This window comes from Oryctolagus cuniculus, chromosome X (assembly GCF_964237555.1).
Source record: "Oryctolagus cuniculus chromosome X, mOryCun1.1, whole genome shotgun sequence".
Taxonomy (NCBI): domain Eukaryota; kingdom Metazoa; phylum Chordata; class Mammalia; order Lagomorpha; family Leporidae; genus Oryctolagus; species Oryctolagus cuniculus.
Window position 1 is genome coordinate 29,696,982 of NC_091453.1, and position 26,891 is coordinate 29,723,872.

Genomic DNA, 26,891 nt, shown 5'->3' on the forward strand with positions numbered 1-26,891 from the left:
GCAGTTTCACTCCTAAGTATATATCCAAGAGAAATAAAAACATGTCCATCAAAAAACTTATATATGAATGTTCACAGCAACACTATTTATAATAAATAAAATGTAGAGACAACTCAAATGTCCATCAACTAATGAAGAGATGTGCAAATCATGGTAGGTCCATGGAAAGGAATATTATTCGGCCTTCAAAATGTAATGAAATGAGGATACATGCTACAACACTGATGAATCTTAAAAACACTATGCTAAGTGAAAGAAGACAGGCACAAAAGATCACATAACATATTACAATTATATGAATGCCAGGATATTCCATTATCTAAAGAATAGAAATTGATTAGTGGTTGCCAGGGACTAAGGGGATCGGCGGTGGTATTGGGGAATGGAGAATGATCACTACTGAGTACAGGATTTTCTTTTGGGGGGATAAAAATGCCCCAAAATTATATTGGAATGAAAATCACATGACTCTGTGACTATATTAAAAACTACTGAATTAGATACATTAAGTGGATGAATTGTATGGTATGAGTATGTGAATGAAATCTCAATAAAGATACCATTTAAAAATTGTAAGATGAAATTTTGGAACTCAATAAAGTTGTTGATGATGATGATTATCATTAGTTTTTAAAGTTATTTGGAGGTTTTAATGAAAGATGTTCTAGCAGGCGCTGGAGCTGTGGCACAGTAGGTTCATCCTCTGCCTGCACTGCCAGCATCCCATATGGACACCAGGTTCTAGTCCCAGTTGCTCCTCTTCCAATCCAGTTCTCTGGTATGGCCTGGGAAAGCAGTGGAAGATGGCCCAAGTCCTTGGGCCCCTGCACCCATATGGGAGACCCGGAAGAAGCTCCTGGCTCCTGGCTTCAGATCCGCTCAGTTCTGGCTGTTGCAGCCATCTGGGGAGTGAGCCAGCAGATGGAAGACCTTTCTCTCTGTCTCTCCCTCTCACTGTCTGTAACTCTACCTCTCAAATAAATAAAAAAAAAAAAAAAGAAAGAAAGATGTTCTAGCAGATATTGCCAATGCCTGTGTCATATTCCCCTTTATTCATTTCTTCGGGCAACCATTATTTCCTTGAGCCCCTGTGGCTGACTCTTAAGGCCCAAGAGCTTTATTTCTGGATGCAGAGGCCACCAAGCCTATTAAATCTCACAGCTCCCTCATACCTCAGTGGGGATAACTGAAGAATATCTCACAGTCTCTCGCCAGCTTCCCCAACAGGATTGTACTCCAGTCGCCCACAGTGAAAACAGGCTTGCATATTCACCCTCTCTTCCTCCCCTGCCTTGCCTGCCTTCCAGTCTCCATTCCCCTACTGCTGCTGGCTGGGTCGTCTCCCAGACAGATGACCTGCACTCAAACCTTCGTGTCAGTGTCTGCTTCGAGGGGGAACCCAAGCCCAAATGCGTGTTACCCTTTCTTTCTTTCTCAAATAATACGCGTATCTTGTCCCATAAGAAAATTCTGAAATGATAGCTGGTCATCATTAAAAGGACATCTCTGCATGTTGGGGCAGGGGGGGAGGTTTAGAATTAGAGATTATTGGTTTGTATTGTCAAATAGCACTGGTTTCCCTAAATCATCATAATAGCTGCAATGGATCTTTCTTCTGGTTTTGTTTTTACTTTATTTATTTGAAAATCAGAGTTACGGAGTGGGGGTGCACAGAGCGAGATATGCCATTTGCTGGTTCATTTCCCAAATGTTTGCAACATCTGAAGCTGGGCTGGACTGAAGCCAGGAGCCAGGAGCTTCCTCCAGGTTTCCCACATGGGTGCAGGGGCCCAAGCACTTGGGCCATCCTCTACTGCTTTCCCAGGCCACAGCAGAGAGCTGGATTGGAAGTGGAGCAGCCAGGACTCGAACCGACACCCATATGGGATGCTGGCACTGAAGGCAGCGGCTTTAACCACTACACCACAGCGCTAGCTCCTGCAGTGTGCCTTTCAAAGGACTGAATCTATAGACTAGATTAACATGGGAAAATGCAATGGTGCTTGAAGCAGGGGGTTCAGACCAGAAAATTCTGAGGCTTCAACACTACCCAGTGTAAGAGTGGCTCCCTGGGCAGCATGTGGAGTGGGCAACTGCAAGAGGTCCAGTACGTGGAAACATCATTGAGGGCTTCAGGGAAGCAGTGCAGGGACACTGGGACTGGCAAAGACTGGCACTTGGAAGGTTCTAGAGTCAGTGAAGTGTTGGTGAGTAGGGGGACCCTTTGTGTCCTTTAGGATTTAGCTGGAATAATGACCCTATTCAGAAAGACAGAAAAGTACATGCCATAAAAATGCTGCCATCAAAGTACTGAAAGCACAAAATCTCAAAACTGTGCTAGCACTCCCACATATTAAAGTTTGCTGAAAAATCTGGTGAGAGTAGTCAGGTCATTTCCGAGAACAATACGCAAAAAAAGCCACTAACAGAAACTTCATGACAGCCCTAAGTGTGTGTGATCGCCTCATTTTTATTTCTCAAAGGATGCCAACCTCCTACGTGTATATTTTAAGTGACTTCTCTGATCCGAAGCCCTTGGAACCAAATGTGTTTCAGAACTGTGAACCCTTCAGAGATAATACAGTGCACTGTGCATAGTATATGAGAACTGGGACAGCCGTCCTATAAGCACCTGCATTATCATGTCTGTAGGAGAGCATATGAGAAGTCACTGCAAACTGGACCAATCAGTTTTGGTCTGGTTTTGCTGAAAACTTCAGAAAATAATTTCAATTTTCAGAGTCCCAAGGGTTTGGGAAACACAATAAGGGACTTGGACCTGGTGCCATTATGATGGATTAAGGCCACACTTGCCATCAAAGAACTGCTGAGGATGTAGATGTCAAAAATGGGACAAGAAGACTCAGGAAAAATGAGGACATACTTCCATTATAAATATGCTCTTCTTGGCCACCTATGTGGTTTCAAAACAACTGCAAGTAATTGACAGCCTTTAACCTGTCAAACTGGCTATAGTAAAGTTAATTCAGAAAACAGTGACGTCTCAGGACGAACAAAATGTAATTTTAAAAAATCTTAAAGATAGCCGGCGCCGCGGCTCACTAGGCTAATCCTCCGCCTTGCGGCGCCAGCACACCGGGTTCTAGTCCTGGTCGGGGCGCCGGATTCTGTCCCGGTTGCCCCTCTTCCAGGCCAGCTCTCTGCTGTGGCCAGGGAGTGCAGTGGAGGATGGCCCAGGTGCTTGGGCCTTGCACCCCATGGGAGACCAAGAGATGCACCTGGCTCCTGCCATCGGATCAGCACGGTGCGCCGGCCACAGTGTGCCGGCCGCGGCGGCCATTGGAGGGTGAACCAATGGCAAAAAGGAAGACCTTTCTGTCTCTCTCTCTCTCACTGTCCACTCTGCCTGTCCAAAAAAAAAAAAAAATCTTAAAGAAAGATTCAATGAACTATTCAATATTTATCATGAGCCTACTACAACAGTACTTCCAAACGTTTGGAAAATGGAATTTTAAAATTTTTAAATCCATGCACATGAGAGATCTTCAAAAGGTTTATTTAAAAAGTGCATTATGAAAAAAAATGCATGGATTTCAAAAAAAATTTGTACCAAAATAAACTTACCTTTTAATTCTATTTTACACAAAGTTTTGAAGTCCCCTCCGCTACACCAGGCAGTGTGCCAAGTGGTGAGAAAAACAGACCCAATGTTGGCCCCCTTGAACATTATAGGGAGGGCAGAAAAGAAAGTGCCACAGGAAGACAGAACAGAGAAGCTCGTCTGCACAGGGCTGGCAAAGAGACCTGGCAAAGTGGGTTTACAAAGAAAACTCAGAGGGATGAGCGAAGTTACCTAAGCTGGGGGTGAGAGGGAGAAGAGCTGGGAAGAGATGGCACACAGGCTAAGAGCCAAGTACAAAGGTCAGAGACTGTGGTAGATTATTCAAGAACTTGAAAGTGGCCAGTGGGGCTGCAGAACCAAAGCAAGAAAGTAGCAGGAGATGAGGCACCAAGGTAGGTGGGGGTCAGGTCTGACGCATGTGTCGACCATAATCAGCATTCCAGACTTTATCCTGGGGGTAACACAAGGCCACTGATGGGCTTGAAGCAGAGAAGGAACCTCAAAAAATTCACATTAAAAACAAAATTACTCATAAAGGAGAAAATTGTGTGGAAGTCTACAAACCAGGCTGTTACCAGGAGTTGCCTCAGGAGGGTGGGGCTAGGAAGAAGGCCTTTTAAATAATGAGCTATGTTCTCTGAAGGAAGGAGAGACTTTCCACTTTGACTATGACCTTGTCTAAATAAGATCGGAGTTGGCAAACTCAAAAGGCTTCCATAGCCTTGGCAGCTCATGACTAGAGCCTTGGGTGATTCCTGACATCATAAATAAGAGTGTCTATTGTTAAATCAACAACAGGAGTCACTGTGCACTTACTCCCCATGTAGGATCTCTGTCCTTAATGTGTTGTACTATGCAAATTAACAGTAAAACTAGTATTCAAACAGTACTTTATACTTTGTGTATGTGGGGGTGCAAACTGTTGAAATCTTTACTTAGTATATACTAAGTTAATCTTCTGTATATAAAGGTAATTAAAAATGAATCTTGATGAAGAATGGGATGAGAGGGGGAGTGGGAGATGGGATGGTTGCGGGTGGGTAGGTGGTTATGGGGGAAAAAACCACTATAATCCAAAAGTTGTACTTTCAAAATTTATATTTATTAAATAAAAGTTTAAAATAAATAAATAAATAAATAAATAAATGATGAGCTATGTCTTTGAACTACTGCCTTCAGTTTGCTTCCAACAATAAATACGGTGCGTGAATAGCCGAATGTGACATTTTGCCCCGTTAAAAAATGGCTCTCCTTTAGTGTAAGAATGGCCTGGGTGGCTGAGCTTTGAAGAGGTTATGCTGAGAGAAATCAGCCAGACGCAAAAGGACAAAGACTGAAAGCCTCCACTCATGAGGACCCAGAGCAGCTACACTCTCAGTTGCCAGCTGGCGGAGTTGGTGGTTAAGGCGCACATAGTTTCTGTTGGGGATGATGAAAAAGGTTTGGAGATGAATGGTGGTAATGATCATACAACATGCGAATGCACAAAGGGGACAAGGCTCATGGAAAGTGGAATTAAATTTCCTTTAAATCCATGCATAGTTTTTCTCTAATATGTATTATCCATGAACTTGTTGAAAACTTTACATACTCACTGCCCCTGAATCATATGCTCAAAAATTATTAAAAGGGCGAATTTTATGTTATGCATACTTTTCCCCCAATAAAAACAAATTGGACTGACTGGAAAGGGCTGGACTGAATGCTGGGATGTAATGAGTAGACTCTGGGAACCACAGTGGGCCATGTAAGGAACCCTAGATCAGGAAGGGGGCTGAAGACAATGCGGTGGATGGGTTTCAGGTATATTTTGAAACTAGAACTAACAAGATCTTAGGAATAATTTTAAAAGTCAAGAACATATCTAGAATAAATTTGTCTTGGCTTGAGTTGGTTCAGAAGCACAACCTAGGGACAGGGTTTTACCCTCAGTGGTTAAGATGCCTGCCAGGTCAGCGCTGTAGTGTAGCAGGTAAAGCCACTGTCTGTAGTGTTGGTATCCTATATAGGGGCTGGTTCAAGTCCCGGCTGCCCCACTTCCGATCCAGCTCTCTGCTATGAGCTGGTAAAGCAGTGGGAGATGGCCCAAGTCCTTGAGCCCCTGTACCCACATGGTAGACCTGGAAGAAGCTCCTGGCTCTTGGCTTCAGATCAGCACAGCTCTGGCCATTGTGGCCATCTGGGGAGTGAATCAGAATATGGAAGACTCTCTCTTTCTCTTCCTCTGCCTCTCTATAACTCTGCCTTTCAAATAAATAAATACATCTTAAACAAAAAAAAAAAAGACACCTGCATCTGTATCAGAGGCCCTGAGTTCAACAACCAGCTCCAGCTTCTGACTCCAATTTCTTGCCCATGTGGACACTTGGGAGGTAACAGTGATGGTTCAGGGAATTGGGTTCCTTCCAGCCATGTAGGAGACCTGGATTGAGTTTCCAGCTCCTGATTTTGGTCCCCTGTCCACCGCAGCCACTTGGGGAGTGAACCAGCAGATGGGGGCTCGCTCTCTGTGTGTGTGTATGTGTGGCACACTCTCTCTGTCTCTAGATCTGTCGCTCAAATAATATATTTGGCACAACTAGCTTTTAGAGGTGATCTGAAGAAGCCAATAAAAGGGGCAGTGCCAAGTGGGTGCAACTCTGGAGACATCTGGGAGACAGTGTGGAACATGGCTTAGCGCCTCTAAGAAGTGAAAAAGCTGGGCTATTTATCCATCCAGCCATGTCAGTTATAGTAGGTTGATGGCTGCTCCTGGGGGGTGAAGGGAGGATGGAGGGTCAGCAGCAACCACTTCTCCATCACTGCATGCCCTAAGAATGAGCCAGGAGGGGTGCCTGTGGAAATAGGAAGCCTTCAGGAAATGATTGGCAGCCCACAGAAGCTATACATCTCTGTACATGGGAACAGGCACCAAGGAGAGTGACCCCTACAACATCTACAATTACCAAGGCTCCTGGCTTGAGAACTAGGCTGTAGACGGTTCCATTTCCCCAAACACAAAAGACTGAAGGCAGAGAATTAGGAGTGGGCAAAGGACGAGATCTGGCAAAAGAGATTAAAGGAACAGCCAGAGATTTAGGAGGGAGGCGGAAAGCTGGCATCCTGGGAGTGACATGGAGACGGCATGTGTTAGAATGCCCTAAGAAAACACAGCATGAGGAGCTGAAAAATCGTTTATATCACAGGGACTAATTTTGAAAACTGTATTAGTTAAATAAAGTTCAGAAGGTCCAAACATCCCTATACTGCACGGTACTGCAAGCCTCACAGGTCAAGGATGGAGAAACTGGTAGTCAAAGAGACAACAATGTGAGAAATGCAAGGCCCAGCCTGCGCCTCTGCCTGTCATCTCTTTCTGACATCCACTTCATGTATAAATTACACCAGCCAACAGAACGCACACACTGCCTTACAGGAAGGATGTATTGATTGAGGAAAAAAACTAATATTGGCTTTCTTATCACGTGTACAAGAATGATATATAACTGAGGTCCTTCAGAAATACCAGGTAGATATTATCGTTACTATATTTTGCATGAATATTTGGTTTATTCTTCACCCAGAGTTGCAATCATTTTAGCAACAAGATTGAATAAGCTCTCATTTTTACAATTACCTGTAAACATCATTTTTCACTGTCATTGAGATCTTTAGTCATTACCTTTGAAAAACATTGAAAAATGATGCTAAAAATATATAGGGAGAATGCATTATTTGAAGACTGGCTTAAATGCTATGTGCTAACAGTCTTTGTAAATCTCTGCATTCTAAGAAAAGGTGTTCAAATATCTTAACAGATGCACACACGCATGTATTCACTAGAAATTTAAAATCCATTAATGATTCTCTTTTAAAAGATCAGGTTTAAATTCATTCCCAACCTATCTTTTTAAATTTATTTATTTGAGACAGAGAGAGAGCTTCCATCTGCTGGTTCACTCCCCAGATGCCCACTATGGAACTCAATCCAGGTCTTCCACACAGGTGGCAGGGGCCAAATTACTTCAGTCAACACTATTGCTTCCCAGTGTCTCTATTAGCTGGCAGCTGGAGCCAGGAACTGAACTCAGCCAGGTGCCCGGATGTGGGTCATGGGTGTCCTAACTGCTAGGCTAAAGTGATCTTTAAATCTGTGTTTCTTTCAAAGGGATTCATGGCGGAGGAAGAAAGCCATATTTAAAGGATGTCTGCTTGCTGAAACATACCTATAGAAGAAAACCGTAGGAGGGGAAAAATGCCTTCTCATTTTCATCAGCTTCTCATTTTCTGCTCACAAACTGAATCTCAGAACTAAAGCAAGAAGAAGCCCCCTTGATTTTTATTTTCCACACGAGCTGTTTTTGCCTTCGCTACCTTCCTGTCATCTCAATCTCTTTATACTTTTCCCTGTTTCTCAAAGCTGTCCGCTGGAAGCTCCATATTGTGGACTGGCAGACCAATTTATCTACAGAAAACTCCTTTTCCCCTTGGACACATTCTTCATGAAATCAGAGGAAAAGGAACAAGGGGAGAACAACAGAACACAGGCAGTGTCTTTTGGATGTTTTGCCTTTTTATCAACTAAAACCACGTGGCTTCCTTTCAGAACCTGACCGCTCCTGTGTGCAGCCTGATTTCTGATAACATGAAAGGCACATGTTATTCTGCTTAGCCCTCCTACAGCCAGAAATAGTGCAACACCTATGAGGACAACTACAAAATCTAGCTGAGGACACAGCACTCAAATACCAAAACCATAGTGGTCTTGGCGTCCATTTGTACTCTGTCCAAAGATAAGCTCTTTCCAGGGACCAAGAGGTTTCTTTCATGTAAAAAAAAAAAAGCACATTTTTGTATGTGAGCCAACAAGAAATAGGCACAGGAACCGTAATTTCACATCATTTCTGATGTATGTGTTAAGTTGGAACCGTTTGTTGACTGTTCACTCCTAGTACCTAGCTCATAAAAGGCACTCGAGTAATGTTTTCTAAACGAAAGATTAGCAGCAGACAGGCTGGAATCGAGTGGCAAGTTGCCAGCCAAGATTTCGGGGAGATAGTAAAAGAAGGGACTGAATCACAGGACTGAAAACGAGCCCACAGTTTCCTTTTACAGACACTAGCCCGAGTAACATGCTCTTTGTTTTTCAATTAGAGAACAGGCTCCTCAAAGCGCTAACGACATCGTAATATGAACACATGAGCTCCATAAGGTTTGATTTGGTGCAACAGGGATCCCTCTCTGCTCCCCCACTTTCTCTTTGCTATGGAATGGGACAAAGTGTTGTCTCCACCAGACTTTCAATGATGCTCAGCTGTATAGTCTCTGCCTTTTCTTATGTTTTTTAAATCATCTTCAAGCAAATGCACTGGTCGGTGAAATCTGTCTTCCAGTTGCTCTACACTGCCAGGCCCTAAGCTCCTGGCTTTGGCTCCCCTGCCCGCTCTGTTGTACATCACTCGCACAAGTTAGCAGTTGAGAAGTTCTCCTTCTCAGTGACTTCCTGCTACTTTAACAGAGATCACTATCTAGAATCTTTAGGATCCAAAGTATACCATTCTTGCCTTTCTCCATCCACCAGAGGGGCCTTCCAGTCATCCCTAAACTTAGGCGAATGAATAGTTGTCTTCTCTATTCAGTGATAAATCAATAGCAGATCAGTTTATATAAAAAAGATATTATTCTTCTGGCCCTTAAATCAATTTTTGGTGTGGGTATTTGGCACAGCCGTTAAGGTACCACTTGGGAAATCTGTGTCCCATATCAGAGTGGCTGGTTTGAGTCACAGCTCCTCTGCTTTTTCATCTAGCTTCCTGTTAATACACCTGGAAGGCAGCAGGTGATGGTTCAAGTACTTGGGTTCTTGCCATCCATGTGGGAGACTGGATTGAGTTCCAGACTCCTGGCATTGGCCTGGCCCAGCACCTGCTGTTGGAACTATTTGCAGAGTAAACCCGTGGATGGGAGATTCTCCGTTTTCTCCCACTCTCCCTTCCTCTCTGTCAGTCTGTTTTTCAAATAAATAAATAAATCTTTGGGGGAAAAAAACCCACAAGAATGTAGACTCTCAGTTGCATCCAAAATGGTGCCCTGGGTTACACAGATAGATCCTAATTTTCTGTATCCAGTCTTCACAGATTAAGGTGGTGTGCTTCATAATTTTTCCCTTGGCTTCACTGTCTCAAATTTCTCCCAGTGATGCACAGCCAATTTTAATAGAGAACCCTGCTTAGAATCTGCGGGGTCCAAAATATACCATCCCTGCCTTTCTCCATCCAGCAGGAAGACCTTCATATTTGCCTCTAATCTAAAAGCCCTGGATCTCAGTTATTTTTTCAAAGACTTACTTATTTCAAAGGCAGAATGATGAGGTGGGAGGAAGAAGGGAGGGGAATGAATCTTCCCTCTACTGGTTCACTCCCCAGGTTGTTGCAATAGTCAGGACTAGTCCAGGCCAAAGCCAGAAGCCTAGAGCTCCATCCAGGTCCCCTACATGGATGGCAGGAGCCCAGGCACTTGGGCCATCTTACACTGCCTTCGTAGGCATGATTAACAGGGAGCTGGATCAGAAATGACGCAGCTATGACTCAAATTGGCACTCCGATATGGGATGCTGGCATTGCATGATGGCAGCTTAGCTTACTGTGCCACAGACACCAGCCACCCTGGATCTCAGTCCTAAATCAGCCCATAGAGTAGAAAGAAAAGAACTGGATTCCCCAGAGCATACCTGGGCCAGTGTAATGATCAGCCTCCACCTTCCACCCCTGCTCTGGGGGCTTTAAGGTTCAGGAAAGAAGTTATCCAGGGCCGGCGCCGCGGCTCACTAGGCTAATCCTCCGCCTTGCGGCGCCGGCACACCAGGTTCTAGTCCCGGTTGGGGCGCCGGATTCTGTCCCAGTTGCCCCTCTTCCAGGCCAGCTCTCTGCTGTGGCCCGGGAATGCAGTGGAGGATGGCCCAAGTGCTTGGGCCCTGCACCCCATGGGAGACCAGGAGAAGCACCTGGCTCCTGCCATCAGATCAGCGGGGTGCGCCGGCCACAGCGCGCCGGCCGCGGCGGCCATTGGAGGGTGAACCAACGGCAAAGGAAGACCTTTCTCTCTGTCTCTCTCTCTCACTGTCCACTCTGCCTGTCAAAAAATAAATTAAAAAAAAAAGTTATCCAGAAATGACGGACTAAGCACCTACCCAGGCCTTACTGATTTCTAGCATTCTTTGTGGAGGCTACTAAAGAACATGGGAAAGGCCACATTTTTTAATGGCCTCCACCTCCACCTGGCTGAAGTGTCACGATGAGAACACTGTGTGACGCGCAGAGCAAAAGCACTGTTCAATCATTGTTTTGTCTAGATTAGGATGTCTGGCATGCAGTTTCTGAGATAGATGTGCACATAGACAGCTCGAGCAAGGTTCAACACATGTAAAGAAATAAGGAAAGCGGGACTGTACAGAGGGAGGAGTTGAAATGTGATGCTGCCCCAGTCAGTCAATCTCATGGGGAGCTCTGAAGCTGAGATGGCCCTTCAGAGTTGTTCTGAATTGAGATGGAGGGGGCAGCGCCAGGCCTTCTTACCCACACGTGGGTTGCAGGATGCCCCAGGGGAGGGGCAAGCCCTTGGGGGAGTCGGCGCTCATCAGTCAAGGGCAATTTCCACAGAGGGTCTCAGCAGAGGGCAAGCAGCAGCCAACACTCTGAGCAGATCCTGAAGGGACTCCTGCAGCCCACTGCTGCATCCACGACACTGCCATTTCAGGGCCGAGAGTAGCAAGAACAGAAGAAAAAGTTCAGCATCCTATGTATATTAGAAAATAAATTAAGTTTAAGGCACTTAAAGCTGTCTCATCTAAACCACAAAAACATATCTCCACCACCCCTCGGAGCATTCACTTGTCCATGTCTGCCTCCCTCTGCTTGGTGTACTGCTCAAAGATAGGGCACGCGCTACCCATCTGTATATTCCCACACCTAGCCAAATATTTGGTAGGCAGGGCACTCCATAAGGGTTTGTTGAAGGAATAAATAAATGAATGAAAAAAATTACTTTTCTCCCCCGAAAAATCAACACTATAGGAAAACACATTTAATGAACTGAAGACAAGGGCTGTTTGACTTCAACTAACTGGTGTAGCCTAAAAGGGCTATTCTGACACAGTCAGTGGGTCTCCTAAATAAACTAAAATCAAATGCAAGATCTGAATGCAGAGTAGAAAGGAAATTAAAATGTTAAACACAAAACAGCTGTTTGATCAGCTGTTACAATGGACTGTAGACCAACGCTGTATTCACACCTTATCTAGATGGGTACAAATAATTAATCATAGAAAATGGCTTGCTATGGGCAATTTTCTTTCCTTTTCCTCTCTAAAACACAACAGCTATCTAATTAATGACGTCAAACTTCCAGAAGAATGATAACCAATACATTTAAAAGTGCCATAAAAATATATGTTCCTGGTAAACAATGGCAGCATAAGGTAGTAACTGCAAAAACCAGTTTGCTTGCCTGTTTCAGAGAACAAAATTTACTTGCCACCACTAAAGTTTTATAAAACAGAAGATATTTGAAATTTCCGGTACCTAAAACTTCAATAAACTCCAACTACAAACTGGTGAAGAATATCGGTTTTCATTGTACTGTGCTGGACGTTGGGAGAAGAAGATGTTGGCTCCTTACTGAGGCTTAGGAAGTACATTATTAAAATTCCACCACAAAGTAAACTGATAAAACTTTCTTGGGTAACAGTCTTGCAATAATTACTAAATGTCTTTAAAGGATGGCCACTATTTATTTCTAGGGATTTCCTAAAGAAATCATCAGACTTATACGCATCAATTTAGGTTCATAACAACCTTGTTTAACACAGCAGAAATTTGGAAATAGCATATGTACAGCAATGAGAAATTAGTTAAATAGTTTATAATACATTCATATGAAGTAGCATTATAAAGTTATCAAGATCGGCCCGCGCTGCGGCTCACTAGGCTAATCCTCCCCCCTGCGGCGCCAGCACACCGGGTTCTAGTCCCGGTCGGGGCGCTGGATTCTGTCCCAGTTGCTCCTCTTCCAGGCCAGCTCTCTGCTGTGGCCCAGGAAGGCAGTGGAGGACGGCCCAGGTGCTTGGGCCCTGCACCCCATGGGAGACCAGGAGAAGCACCTGGCTCCTGGCTTCAGATCAGCGCAATGCACGGGCTGTGGCAGCCATTTTGGGGGTGAACCAATGGAAAAGGAAGACCTTTCTCTCATTGTCTAACTCTGCCTGTCAAAAAAAATATAAAGTTATCAAGATCCTAAGGAAGAAGAGCAGTTAAGATATAACTTAACATCCATAATCTTATTTATTTTAAAAGGAATACCAATGAGTACCAAACACCACTTACAGTTTGCATAAAGAAAATCTAGATTGAACACTGATTGTTTCATTGCAGACTTTAATTATGGATGATTTTCATTTTGTTTCTTCCATTTTCTATAATTTACATATTTTCACAATAAATATGCATTATTTCTGCAACTTGGGTTATTAGAAACTATTCCTCCCTCTTTAAAACCACAATTCTTCAAACTATTAATCACCAAGATGGAATGTGATTGCATCTTTCCTCTATATCATTGGTCTTTCTTAAAACTGTTGAGGTAATTTTGGCTACTAATTAATTTCACTATTAATTCTTCACTTTATCCTTTGGAAAAAGATGCCCTGTTGGATAACAAAAGCTCTGGAAAACAACCCAAATAAGTGAGATAAAAGTAAAGACATATATAGGCACAATTTAAAACAGAAGCATAACTGAGATCACAGGAATTAAAAGTTGTTCCAACTCTAAAGGATGAGGTCAGGGTTTCAAATTCAATTTAAAATAATTGTTAAAAATGTTAGGTGAGCCAACATTATTTAGGTTGGAAAGAGAGTATATAAGCCCAAGGATCTAGTGGGACAACTTAATTCTTGTGCAATTCTGATCAATATTGATGATATGGGGGCCAGAACAAAAAAACCAGCCTCGGCAACAAGTGACTAACACAAGATCAAGAGCTTAAATTTCAGACACAACATGGAAATTAACCAGAATATGACATTTAACATGCCATTAAACAGACACAACGGTAAAATGACTAACATCTAAAAGGTCAGACCTACCTGAAGACTTTTGCTGATGGTGTCCCCTCTGTCACAAAACAAAAGGTCTCAATGACAATTTTTATATAACAAATAGGATAAACTATTGAATTTATGTTTATTAAGAGTGTCCGAAACATACACTTCCTATTTAGTAAACAGAATCATAGCCCTTGGGAAGAAAACTCTGCTTTTTGTTTTTTTCAAGATTTATTTATTTGAAAAGCAGAGTTAGGCAGATATAGAAAATATCTTCCATTCACTAATTCACTCCCCAAATGGCCACAACAGCAGAGCTGGGCCAGGAGAAAGCCAGGAGCCAGGAACGCCATCAGAGTCTCCCATGTGGCTGGCAGGGACCCAAGCCCTTGGGCCTTCTGCTGCCTTCCCAGGTGCATTAGCAGGGAGCTGGATTGGAAGTAGAGCAGCTGGGACTCGAACTTGCACTCATGTGGAATGCTGGTGTCACAGGCGGTGGCTTAACCTGTTGTGGCCACAATGCCAGCCCATGTTTTTATTTTTCAATTCACAGGAAAAGCAGCGATTAGTGTTTGTGCTACCTGTTTTCTGGGTAAAGCTCTCAGCAAAACAGTGAAGAGAGCACAGTGCATCTTTAGAGATGGCGTCTTACCCATTCTTCCCTCCTCCTTACCCCCCTTTCCCTTCCAATCTTCCCTGGGCTTTAAGGAGAATCTGTTTATTATCAGCAGCTCACCTCTCAACCTGTGCCCGAATTCCTACCCATTTTCTGGCTCCCCTGGCCATCAGGCACACAACCACCCACACTACCTTAATAGCATCAATTTCCAATGGTTCCCTATTTCCAAACACAGAAAAAATGACTTCTCACCTTGTTTCTCAGTATCTCATATTCTGATTGTGTCCTCCTTCTACTAACTTTGCTATTCATATCCCCTCATGCTTTTTATCCTAGCCATGTTGGACTTTCTGCTGTCCTATAAATACAAACATCACCTGCAAATTAGAGTCTCTGGCCCTATCATTTCTAATTTTCCTGTCATTGTTAAATTTTAAATTTATTATTTATTTTCCTTTTATTTGAAAGGAAGAGAGAGGCAGAGAAATATCTTCCATGTATCCAGACTCACTGTTTTTTTTAACTTTTATTTAATGAATATAAATTTCCAAAGTACGACTTATGGATTACAATGGCTTCCCCCCCATAACGTCCCTCCCACCCATAACCCTCCCCTCTTCCACTCCCTCTCCCCTTCCATTCACATCAAGATTCATTTTCGATTCTCTTAATATACAGAAGATCAGTTTAGTATACATTAAGTAAGGATTTCAACAGTTTGCTCCCACACAGAAACATAAAGTGAAAAATAATAGATGATTTTTTTAAATGATGATGAAATCAGATCAGACCTATTGTCATGTTTAATCCCAGTGAGAGTCAAGTTGGGAATTGATAATTTCTTTCTTTTTTTTTTTTACAGAAGATCAGTTTAGTATGCATTAAATAAAGATTTCAACAGTTTGCACCCCCATAGAAACACAAAGTAAAATATACTGTTTGAGTACTCGTTATAGCATTAAATCTCAATGTACAGCACATTAAGGACAGAGATCCTACATGAGGAGTAAGTGCACAGTGACTCCTGTTGTTGACTTTACAAATTGACACTCCTGTCCATGGCATCAGTAATCTCCCTATGCTCCAGTCATGAGTTTCCAAGGCTATGGAAGCCCCTTGAGTTCTCCAACTCTTATCTTGTTTAGACAAGGTCATAGTCAAAGTGGAGGTTCTCTCCTCCCTTCAGAGAAAGGTACCTCCTTCTTTGAAGACCTGTTCTTTCCACTGGGATCTCACTCACAGAGATCTTTTTGCCAGAGTGTCTTGGCTTTCCATGCCTGAAATACTCTCATGGGCTTTTCAGCCAGATCCGAATGGCTTTAGGGCTGATTCTGAGGCCAGACAGACTCACTGTTTAAATGCGCACAACAGCCAGGACTAAGCCAAGCTGAAACCAAGATCCTGGAAGTCAAACTTGCTCTCCCGTGTGGGTGGCACCCCATATTGGAGTGCCTGGGTTCAAGTTCTGGCACCACTTCTTATTCCAGTGTTTTGCTGTTGCACACCCTGGGAAGGTGGCATGTGATGGCTTAATTACTTGGGTCCCTGCCACCTGAGTGCGAGACCCAGATGGAGTTTCTGGCTCCTGGCTATGGTCTGGTCCAGCCCCAGCTGTTGAAGGCATTTAGAGTGAACCAGTAGATGAGATCTCGATCCCTCTCTCCCTCTGTTTCTCCCTCTCCCTCTCCCCCTCCCGCCTTTCACACTAAAAAATAAATAAATAAATTTCTTATAAAAGATACCAAACAGGGAAACAAAGGCTAAATAGAAAAAAGTGAAGCGATTTGTCAACTTAACATCTGCTGGGCACCAAATGACTTAGAAATCTTGGCATAAAAATGTTTATAGTTTCTGACATATTTAGCATATACATAGTAAATTATGAGTTTAAGCTTTTTCTTTAAATGTGGTGCTGGCTTTCTTATGTCATCTGTTAGTAAATCCTACAAAAGCCAAGAAAGCAGGGTTTGGAAACAGCATCCCTATAACAGGATAATATTCCGTGAGAGAAACAGAAAGAGAGCCACAGAACCCCAAACCACCTCCTGAACCCGACAGGGGGGCCACACTGGCCCTGCAGACCCACTAGCAGTGTGTGGCCATTCATTCTGTCAGCCTGATTACCAATAGCACACACAATGCCTAGTGTGTGCTTGCCAGGTGTCAAGCCCCAGTCCCATCACTTCACATGTATTTTCTCTTGCAATCCACCCAACTATTTAATAAAACAGACACCACTGCTGTCACTATTTTCCAGATGAGAAAAGAAAGGCATGGGAACACTAACTGTTTTGCTGAAGGTAGCACAGCTAGTTAGTGGGTGAACCAGGGCCGACCCGATGCCCTTAACCTCTATGCTCTTTCTCTGCCTCCGTATGGCAAGGAGCCTCAACACCCTGCCAGAGAAAGAAACTGATCACTGTTAATGGCCAAGCCAATACTTAGAACTGTCCTGGTGACTTTTGAGGATATACAAGGGCCAGAAATTGGGGTTCTATGGCACCTGTATCTGCCCCTAAAGCCTATCACTGTGCCCCAGGGGTGAGCACTGAGGGGAAAAAAACAAGGCTCTGCCATTCTAAATCCTCATGGAGCTGCTTCGGAAAGTCAACTTCTTAACAACCAGCCCAGCATGGGGACAGCACTTGAAATGCTACCTCTTTTTAAGAGTTATTATTATGCCACCATGTTATTAAATAAATAATGTCATTGACTACTAAGGCATTTTTTAAATTTATATTTAAGACAGGAGTCAGGTGACTGAAATGAGGACCAGATCAGAACAGCAGGGTGATGCTGTAGCACAGATGGAAAACTTGCAAAATGTTTCCTGACAAAACCCCTGGTTCCAGCTCCTCAGACTCCTCACTGGTAGGTGGAGAACAAAGAAAAGGGCTGGGGTAGAGTGGGGCTTGAACCAGGCAGGTCCCTCTTGAACTTAGAGAGTACGCATTTGTAGCCATCTTTTATATGCCTCACATCTCAAAAACTTCATTTTAAAAAAGGCTTATTTATTTGAAAGGCAGAGTGACAAAGAAAGAGGAAGAGGAGGAGCAGGGAAGGGGGGGGGATCTTTCATCTGCTGGCTCACTTTCCAATTAGCCACAACAGCCAACGCTGGGCCAGGCTGAAGCCAGGAGCCTGGAACTCCATCTGGGTCTCCCATGTGGAAGGCAGGGGCCCAAGCACTTGAGCCATCATCATCTGCTGCTTTCCTAGATGCATTAGCAAGGAGTTGGATCAGAAGCAGAGGAGCCAGGACCTGAATCAGCACTCCCGTATGGGATGCACATGTCTTAAGCAGTGGCTTAACCTCCGGGAAAACTGATGATTGGTGAAAAAGAACTCTGCTTGACTCTAATGTCTACCCCATTTTTTTTTTTAAGGAAAAAAAAAGATTTATTTATTTATTTGAAAGGCAGTTACAGAGAGGAAGAGGCAGAGGAGAGAGAGAGATTCATCCACTGATTCACTCCCCAGATGGCTGCAATGGCCAGAGCTGGGCCAAGAGCCAGGAGCAAAGAGCTTCTTCCAGGTCTCCTATGCGGGTGCAGGGGCCCAAGGACTTGTGCTGTTTTCTACTGCATTCCCAGGCCATTAGCAGAGAGCCACAGAGCCACAGCGCCAGCTCCTGGTCTACCCTGTTTTAACACTGCCATATTGCCTCTCTATAAAAGAATTCTTTAAAAAGTTCATGGAAAATATGCATTATGTAAAAACTATGCAGGATATCAAAATTTTTGCACCAAAATAAAGTCATCTTTTAATTCAATTTTCCACAAACTTTTTGAAGTTTCATTGTATTCTCTTGACGGTAATATACAAATTTCAAGCATAACTGTACAATTATTTTTTTTACAACACTCAAGTGAATTAGAAGAGCTCAGGGAAGTTCACATCTCTTGCCAAGTGTGAACAGGGGTCTTGCCATTAACATGGCCCCACATCTCCTAATCATGTCCCTCGATTCACCGTCCGTCCTGAGCTGTCTCTTTTGTTCACACTGCGCAGGCCGACCCCTACAGCCTGAAGTCAAGCTCATGCCCCTGGGAATTCAATCACCTGCCAGGTGTGGGGTACAAGTTGAAAGACTGGCTCCGACTCTGCCAGCAATCTCAAACCAGTGCCTGCCACCCTCAGATGGCCAAATCACCTCTCCCAAGATTGGTTTAAAAAAAAAATTCCTGCTTCAAGTTGCCCTTTTTTAGCTTTTACTCTGAGAATTGAGCAAGAGCCATTGCAAAATTGCAAAAGATAGTTGCCATGGTTGCACCAATCCAGATGCTCAAACTGACCCCAGGAGTGGAAGCAGTGGGCAGCAACGGGCAGCTGACCAGTTCCACATGATTGATGCCATTTGATCTGACACATCTCCAGTGACAACCTGTCCCTTGAGGTGACATATACCATACACATTTCTAAAAAGCTATTCTACAATTGCTGTGGAACTCTTCAAACATCAGTAGTTATATATTAGCCAGCCATACTCTCTCGGTTCATCTGTTTATCCCATAGACTGATTAAAATTTGCTGACAGCAAATTATCAGACTGCCCCAAGTTTAATAATTAACAAAGTCAACAAATCAGGGTCAAAATTCAGAGACTTTTAAACACAAATCATTGAGCAGGTCATCATAGTCATTCTAATATTCTCCATTTTCACACCCCTGATTTTGGCCATTTCATCTACTTCAGTGGCTTCAACTAAAACTTCCCTGTCATCACATTTGTAAGCCCAGTTTGTTCCTCACATTTCCAAGTGCTCCCTGGGTGTCTTCCCAGCACCTCCAACTCAAGACAGCTTATCTTTACCCAAAACCTGCTCTCTCCTTCATGCCCCTCTTTATGCCAACACCACCACCATATTCTTAGTCATCGGATGCATGAGTCACTCACTCAGCGGAAAATCATTAATGGCCATCCATTAACCACGAAAGGAGCTACACTTTTGGGAATGAAATACAAGGCTCCCCCTCCCCATAATCCATCCCAACTGGCATGTCCAGTTTTGTCTCCTACTAGAGTGCACCCCCCAACTCTCCACGACGAAGTTCTTCAGGTTTTTTCAAGTATTTGTGATTTCATCCAAGCCAGTCTTTAGCTTAAAAATGCTTTCTTTATCTAGTCTGTTTGGTGAAGTCACATTCATCCTTGAAGACTTATAGTTCAAATGCCACTTCCTCTGTGAAGTCCTCTGAGACTTTTTCTCAGAGTTTGAATATTCTCTGCAAATCCCCTTTACATGTGCTGTTAAAGCAGGGGTGGGGAGTGTCCAGCCCTCAAAATCATTTGTTCTGGCCCTGCCAAGGCAACCGCAGGTGAAGACTCAAATTTTAATAAATCTATTGCAGGCTAATTTTGAAGCTGATAACTTTGCATGGCATGCACATGTTGTTACAGATACCCAAATGGCCCTTGGCACAAAAAAGTTCCTCACTCCTGTTCAAAAGCAACTATCACAGGTCATTAGTATTAACTGCTCGTGACTGTCTTGCACATTGGCTTGTGAGAGCCCCAGGGGCAAGGGCCTTGTATAATTCATCTTTGATTCCCCTTAGGACAGGAAATAAATGTTCATTGAATGAATGAATAATGAATTAACCAATGGACTCCTCCTGGGGCATGCACCCCCTTCCCTCTTGGATTGTCCTTGAGTTTCGCATCCCCCTTTCTTGGACTGAGAAATCTAAGGCAAGAACAACATGATCCATTTTTAATCCTCTACCACAGCCTCTCCTGATGCCTATGGCTTGAATAAATAACTAAAACTTTTGTGAGGGGTTGTGCCATATTCCAGACTTTGCAAAGCTATTGCACACACACTGTTTCATTCGCCCTTCACAACACTCCTGTAATCTAGCTATGACTAACTGGTGTTACCCTCCTGTAGCACATAAAGCAATTAAATGAAGGTGGGCCTTGAAACTGCTTTCTTGGTTCTTAGAACAAGGTCTGTTCCATATAAAGCTCTTGAGAAAAGGCAGATCTACTCATCAGCCCTTTGTTTTGGTCAGAGTTTGGGGGCGAATGATTGTAAAAGCAGCTGAACTCACATCTACCCTCATCATGTGCCTAACATGAATAATCTGAATGAGCTTGAGGGTTTGAATATGAATCAGAAAGGGCAAAATAACGGGAGGAAACAGAAGACTCGGAACCCATTAGGTATATTTTGGGAATGAAAAGGTCTGCAAGAGCCTCCATAGAGAAGCTTCAGCTTGCTGTGCAGGGCAGCATCAAGAGGCACTTAGCAAGATTTTGTAAAACTTCCTGTAGGAGAGAAGATGACAAAAACACACGAAGAAAACAACCTGGACACAGCCTTGGCCATCTCTGCGCCCTGTGCTTACGCATCCATGCACCTGCAGAGCCAGGCACAGAGCCTGGCACTGAAGAGCTCACGAGGGCAGTCTGGACTGAAGAGGTAGCCTGGGATCTGCCGCACAGGTGAGCAGGGTTAGGGCGAAGGCAGCAACAGAGGACCAGGGTCAGGACCCAATATCCAAAGCCTTGTTTTCCCCACCAGGCACAGGAGGATTAGAGCAACCATGCTCCGTCCTGCTAGCAGGAAGCCAGGCTGACCCTGCTCCAGAAAGCTACTTGAGATCTGGTGACGGCAAGTCTTGGACAACACACTCAAGAGTTCTGGAGGCGTCCAAACTATTGCTCAAGTACCAGGAGGTACTGGGCGTTGGGTCAAAACAACCCGGGGCGGCGGGGAGGCGGGGCGGGGCGGGGGGGGGGGGGGGGATCTGTTAAACGGACTGTTCCATAAGATCTGCCTGCATCCTTCCACTGACCCTATCCCCCTTTCCAGCTTCCGTTCTGGGGAGCCCTTGCTGTGTACACAGCCCCCACCCCCACCCCCCGCACCAGGGGCTGAAGGGATAGTCTCAGTCCTCATCTTTGCCAAATATGGGACGGACCAGAGGGCCAAGTTGCACTCTAGCCAGGCTGTGTTCCATGTCGGAGACAACGGGATTAGGAGAAGTAACAGACAGAGGTGTTTAAGGAGACCCTGCAACCTCAGGACGACCCATCACGATCACGGAGCCCCAGAAAATCAGGGGGTTCTTGGAGGTCTTTAGCAATCCACTGGCCAGGGTCCAGCCCTTTTCTTCTGTTCGAGGCCGATGCCAGAGTAACTATACCTTACGGTGCAAGCGCAGGTCAAGGTGGAGCAAATGACTGACCTTTGCAGCACCCTCCAATAGGTGTCTCCCAGCCCCTGGGCCCCTTGCCCCTGGCTTTGAAAATTTTCTTCAAGCCAAGGCCTAGCAGCCTTGCGGCGCCGTCATAGTTCAAAGTCTGGCCCCAGAGCTTCAACAGGCTTCAGCTCCCCGCCCCCCAACCCGCGGCTTCGGTTCAGGCGCGCGCGCCAGTTTTTGCCCCCAGGGAGGATTCGGTGTGTAAGGCTCAGGAGCCGCTGGATTCCGGCCCGTGTGCGAAGAGTCTGGGGGCTGCAAAGTCGCTCGCCGCCCCCACGGCCGCTCTGCGCGCCTCCCCCCCCAACCCTCGGCGGCCACCTGTCTGAGCGCGCCGCGAGGAAGGAGGGCACGCAGCCGCGACTGACCTGAGATGCCGCCCCCCACCACGACCACGTCGCATTTGCTGCTCATGTTGCTCGCCTCTCTCTGGGCCGCCCGGGCGCCTGCTGCTCGGATCTCCAGGCCGCCGCCCCCGCCCGCACGCCGCGCGCTGGCCCCCACGCACCAGCGCCTCGGCCCAGCAGCTATATTGCTGGGCCAGCGCCACCCGGACGTGCAGCCACGCCTGCCGACGCGCAGGCCGGGAGGAGCAGCTCGGCCACCGCCCCCGCCTGCAGCTCCACCGCCCTGGCCTGGGGGGAGGGCGGGCGCCTGAACCCACGGGTCACCTGAGACCTCAGAAAGTCCCTCCCCCCTCGACCTTTTGCACCTTATTTTCCCATCCACCTCCCTGATGTTCTTGGGGGCTGGGAGGGTGACAGAGTGGAGTGTCTTCCACTGGCGCCCCAAGGCCTCCTCACTATGGAGGGAATAATTGCAAGCATTAATTAAGCTTTTTCCAGGTACCAGGCCTTGTGCTAAGGGTCTTACTCATGATTCCTATTCAACCTTAGGGCAACCCATTTTTACAGGTGAGGAAAGTGAGAAAGTAGTTGGAAAGGTAAGATAAAAAGTGAGAAAGAGACAAGCCCTGCATTGAACTATCACATTCTACCCCCATCTGTGTCAATGAAAATTGTGAAATGGGAGGCTGGCAGCGGTTTGACCTAGTGGTTAAGATGCCATGAGGGTGCCTGGGTTGCAGTCCCAGCTCTGATTCCCATTGCATATACCCGCTAATGCACACCCTGAGAGGGAGTGAGGGTAGCTCAAGGGCTTGGGCCCCTGCCACCCACATGGGCGACCCTGATGGAGCTCCTGGTAACTGGCTTTGGCCTAGCCCAGCCCCAGCTATTTCAGGCTTTTGGGATTTGACGAGTGAACCAGAAAATGGAATATTCATTCTCTCTCTCTTCTCTCTCAAATAAACTAATTAAAATTTTTAATTTAATTTAAAAAAAAGCCAAGAGGATTCTGAGACCCACTTTCATCCACCCTGTGGTGTTGCAATTATGTTGGCATATCCTTGGGTGGGATTCCTAGCCCACCTCACCACCTTATAAACACACACTTCTTTCCCCATTCCCCTTTGGTAATGAACTTCAGAGGTTTCTTTCCCTAGCCTTGCAAGCACAGCATCCAAAGACACTGTTAAGTTTCCCCACTTTTGCAAGTGATCAAGCAAGCCAGTTCCTTAAGCAACACAGTGTGTCTGTAGTGTAAGCTGTGGAGGCTGGAACCCGGGGTGGGGTGGGGTGGGAGTGCTGGTGGTGACGCGGAGAGGCCAGTGCATGATGCAGATCCCCCCTGAAGCAACATGCTGAGTTATTCATGTGACCCCAGGGACCCTGGCTTTGCCAAACATAGGGGTGACGCAACAAGATTATAGGTGCTTAAGCTGAGAAGGCTCCAACTAAAACAGAGCTGTATTTTTTGAGCAGTAGGAAAGCCACCTCTGAGAAGTAAAAATGGGGAGAAGCGATGTAGGGTGGCCTTTTGAGAAGTAATTGGTTGAAGCGTACTGCTCAGGCTAGGTGAGCTGCAGGCCTAGGAGGAGCTGGCTCCAGGCCTGGCACGTTGGTGAGAACCTGAAGCACACCTCTGCCTCATCCCCCCTCGTTCCCTGTAGCCACCTGCTACTGACGTATCTTAAGCTGCTGCTGCCTTCACATGAGACAAGGGTTTAGGCACTTTGGTGACTGAGAAGTTACTAATAGCAGGAAAAGCCCTGGCTCGCTCTGACTTTGGTTCTAGAAACGTTCGTCTTTTCCTACTTCGGTATCAAAACAGTTAGACCGCGTGCTTGAACCCAGAGCCCCGCCCTGTGTCACCTGCAGGGAATGAGGCCTGGGCTGACCTCCTCCTTGTCATGCCCTTCTGCTCCTCCTCTGCCCACAGTGCCCTGAAGCTTTGGGCTGCTCCTTAGGTGTGGGCACTGTGCCCTCACCTGGTCTGTGATTAATCATGTCAGCTGAGATGGGGTGGCTGGAGGGGCTCCTTGTGGGATTTGCTTGGGATCTGTCTCTTTGCTGTTTGGCTCCAGCAATGCAGAGTTAGCTTAAGGGCATGGGCAGATTGACTATCCCTTTCATTTAGTTAATTAGTTAGTTGAAAGGTAAAGAGACAGATACAGGGAGGGTCAAGGGTTAGGGGAGGGTAGACAGATCTCCTATACACTGGTTCACTCCCCAAATGCCCACAACAACCAGGGCTAGGCCAGACTGAAGCCAGAAGCCTGGGACTCCATCTGGGTCTCCCACGTGGGTGGCAGGGAACCAAGCACTTGAACTATCATCTGTTGCCTCCCAGGGTGCCCACTAAGAGGGAGCTGGATCGAAAGTGGAGGACTTGAACCAGGCCCTCTGATTTGGGATGTGGGCCTCCCAAGAGGCATCGTAACCACTGTTATCAAGCACTCATGATGATTATCCCTTTTCTATATACAACTGACAATGAGGCTGGGAAAGCAGCCATAGTTCTGTAGTGTCTGGGGAAAAAACTAGCAAACTGTTTTCTCAAGACAGAGGGAATCAGTTACCTTGTGCTCCATGCTGTAAAAATGAGTTGAATTAGAACTCAGGCCTTGGTCACAAGGAACGCTCTGAGGTTAACCCCCCATTCAATCAGCCTCCTGGGCCTGTTCAGGGCCCTCAGTCTTGTAGGTGGGATAACTCCTGAGGTCCACCTCCTTCCTCTGCATCATGTGGCTAGAGGAGCAGTGATTCTCAAACTCGAATGTGCGCACCAATCGCCCAGGTCGGGGATGGGGTCTGAGAAGGTGCGTTTCCGACCGTCTCCACCTGATGCCAGAGCTGCTGGCCCATGGACCGCACTCCTTGAGCACATCCTCCTCTACTACAGGCCTCTGCCTCTCCATCAGTGCCAGAACCATCACCATGCTCTAGACCCCCTTCTCTATCTCGAGGCACCCGGCATGAGAAGGAGTCTATTCATTCTACCAGCATTTATTGAACACCTGCTGTGCTAAGCCCTGACTAAGGGATGAACAAGACAGAAGCTGCTCCTGCCCTCCTGGGGCTCACGCTCTACCAGGGCACATCCAGGAATGGTGATCACAAGCAGAGTTCTACATGTCGCTCTGGAACACATAGCAGGACCAGATCATCTGACTCCGAGCAATCCAGGAGCAAATGATGCTTCTGTTGGGACTTGAAGGATGATTAGGAGTTCACTATTTTTTTAAAGACTTGTTTTTATTTATTTGAAAGTCAGAGTTACAGAGAGAGACAGAGACACACACAGAGAGAGAGAGAGAGAGAGAGAGAGATCTTCCATCCGCTGGTTCACTCCCCAGATGTCTGCAATGGCCACAGCTGTGCCAATCTGAAACCAGGAGCCAGGGACTTCTTCTGGGTCTCCCACATGGATGCAGGGACCCGAGGACGTGGGCCATCTTCTATTGTTTTCCCAGGCCATAGCAGAGAGCTGGATTGGAAGAGGAGCAGTCGGGACTAGAACCCGGCACCCATATGGGATGCCAGCACTTACAGTGGCAGCTTTACCTGCTACACCACAGCTCCAGCCCCTGGGGTTCACTAACTATTGAGGAAGATGAGCACTCCACAGGCAGTCAACAGCAAGTGTTCAGGTGTGAAGCAAACTTGAGACTGGAGAACTGGAAGAAATGGACACAGGCTGGTGAACAAGAACATCCTCAACGGCCTTTAGGACTTAAATATCACAAAAATACTAGTGAATAATAAGATGATAAAAGTGAATAATTAATAGTAGAAGGACAGGAAGCATCATTTATTTATGTGTGTGTTTGTGTCTACTCTTTCCAACTAGAAGGGATGATGGATTTTTTTTATTAAGCTCTTCAAGAATAATTTATTGAGCACCAAGTCTGTGTCGGGCATTGTGCCCATATTTAGAAATATCATCATTAGAAACAAAGGATGAGGCGAATTCTAGGAAAACTAAATGTGAAACGAGACAATGACCAGAAACCTAGTTCATGTTCCAAGGGAGCCACACTCAGCACCTCTAACCAAGGAGCACAGGGCAGTGCTGTGTCCCCCAGTGGTGTTTATTTGCCTTTTCAAGTTGATGAAATCCATGTTTCTTTCATCAATTAAAATGAACATCCATTCCTTTCATGTTTTTATTAGAAGACGGCCCAAGAGATAAAATATCCTTATTACTTCTTTCTTGCTGTCCAGTTTTTCATTAACGGATATTTCAGTGAGTCTCTTGTGATGCCACAGGAGGTTTCAATAAAGAAGCAGGCTGTGCCCAACATTGTTCACCAGATAGTATCTGAGTTGTACATTTTCCTTTTATTTTTTAATGCTGGAAGCTTGACAGGGGATGGAAAATTTGTTTTAAAATTAGTTTTTTCAGAGCTTACCAGTTTTTTTTCTAATACTCTGTTAATCTTTTTAAAAGAAAAAAACAGGCATTGAGAGATAAAATCATGAAAAGGTCAGCTGTCCCAGCAAGGGCAGCTCTTTAATAATGTTCCATGAACAGCCACAGTGCTCCTGGGTCTGCTCATCATCAGTTTGTATCCTAATCTGAGGGTGTCCAAGTCCCCTCCTCAGAAGCAAAAAGATGATAGAGGAGTCCTCATTGGGCCAAGACCTTGTTTTGGGCCCCAAAGATTTGATTAGGGTAGATAACATCTTCAGATAGACCAAGAGTTGGGGGAACCCAGCTTCCATGCAAATCAAGATTAAGATGCCAAAATAAAGACCTATTCCAGGGCCAGGGCGCTTGACAGGAACTGAGTCAAAGTGGGATTGGCAGGGAACAAGACAGAGGACAGGTGAGTGTCCATGGCCCAAAATCTCCATGCATGCACTGAGTTGACTTATAGAGTCAGTTGAGATGGACAGGAAAGAGACTCTTCTTGCCCCAGGAACCAGGCTACAACTCTTTTTCCTGTGACCTCATTGCCATAGCATGGGCAGGAAAGGGAACGCAGAGAAACAGCACAGAAGGGCTGAGTCTGGAACATAAGGAGTCAGAGTCGCCAGGCTACAAAGCCTCAGAAAGATCAA

At 45.5% G+C, this 26,891-nt stretch overlaps 1 protein-coding gene across 1 annotated transcript in view; it reads right to left on the reverse strand.

Moving 5' to 3' along the window:
* Positions 1-22,112, reverse strand: part of MAOB (monoamine oxidase B) — a 116,735-nt gene extending 94,623 nt beyond the window's left edge. The window contains exon 1 of the mRNA XM_002719872.5: positions 21,855-22,112. Coding sequence (XP_002719918.2) covers positions 21,855-21,900 — 46 coding nt within the window. The 5' untranslated portion in view covers positions 21,901-22,112. The remainder of the gene's footprint in view (positions 1-21,854) is intronic.
* Positions 22,113-26,891: the final 4,779 nt, after the last annotated feature.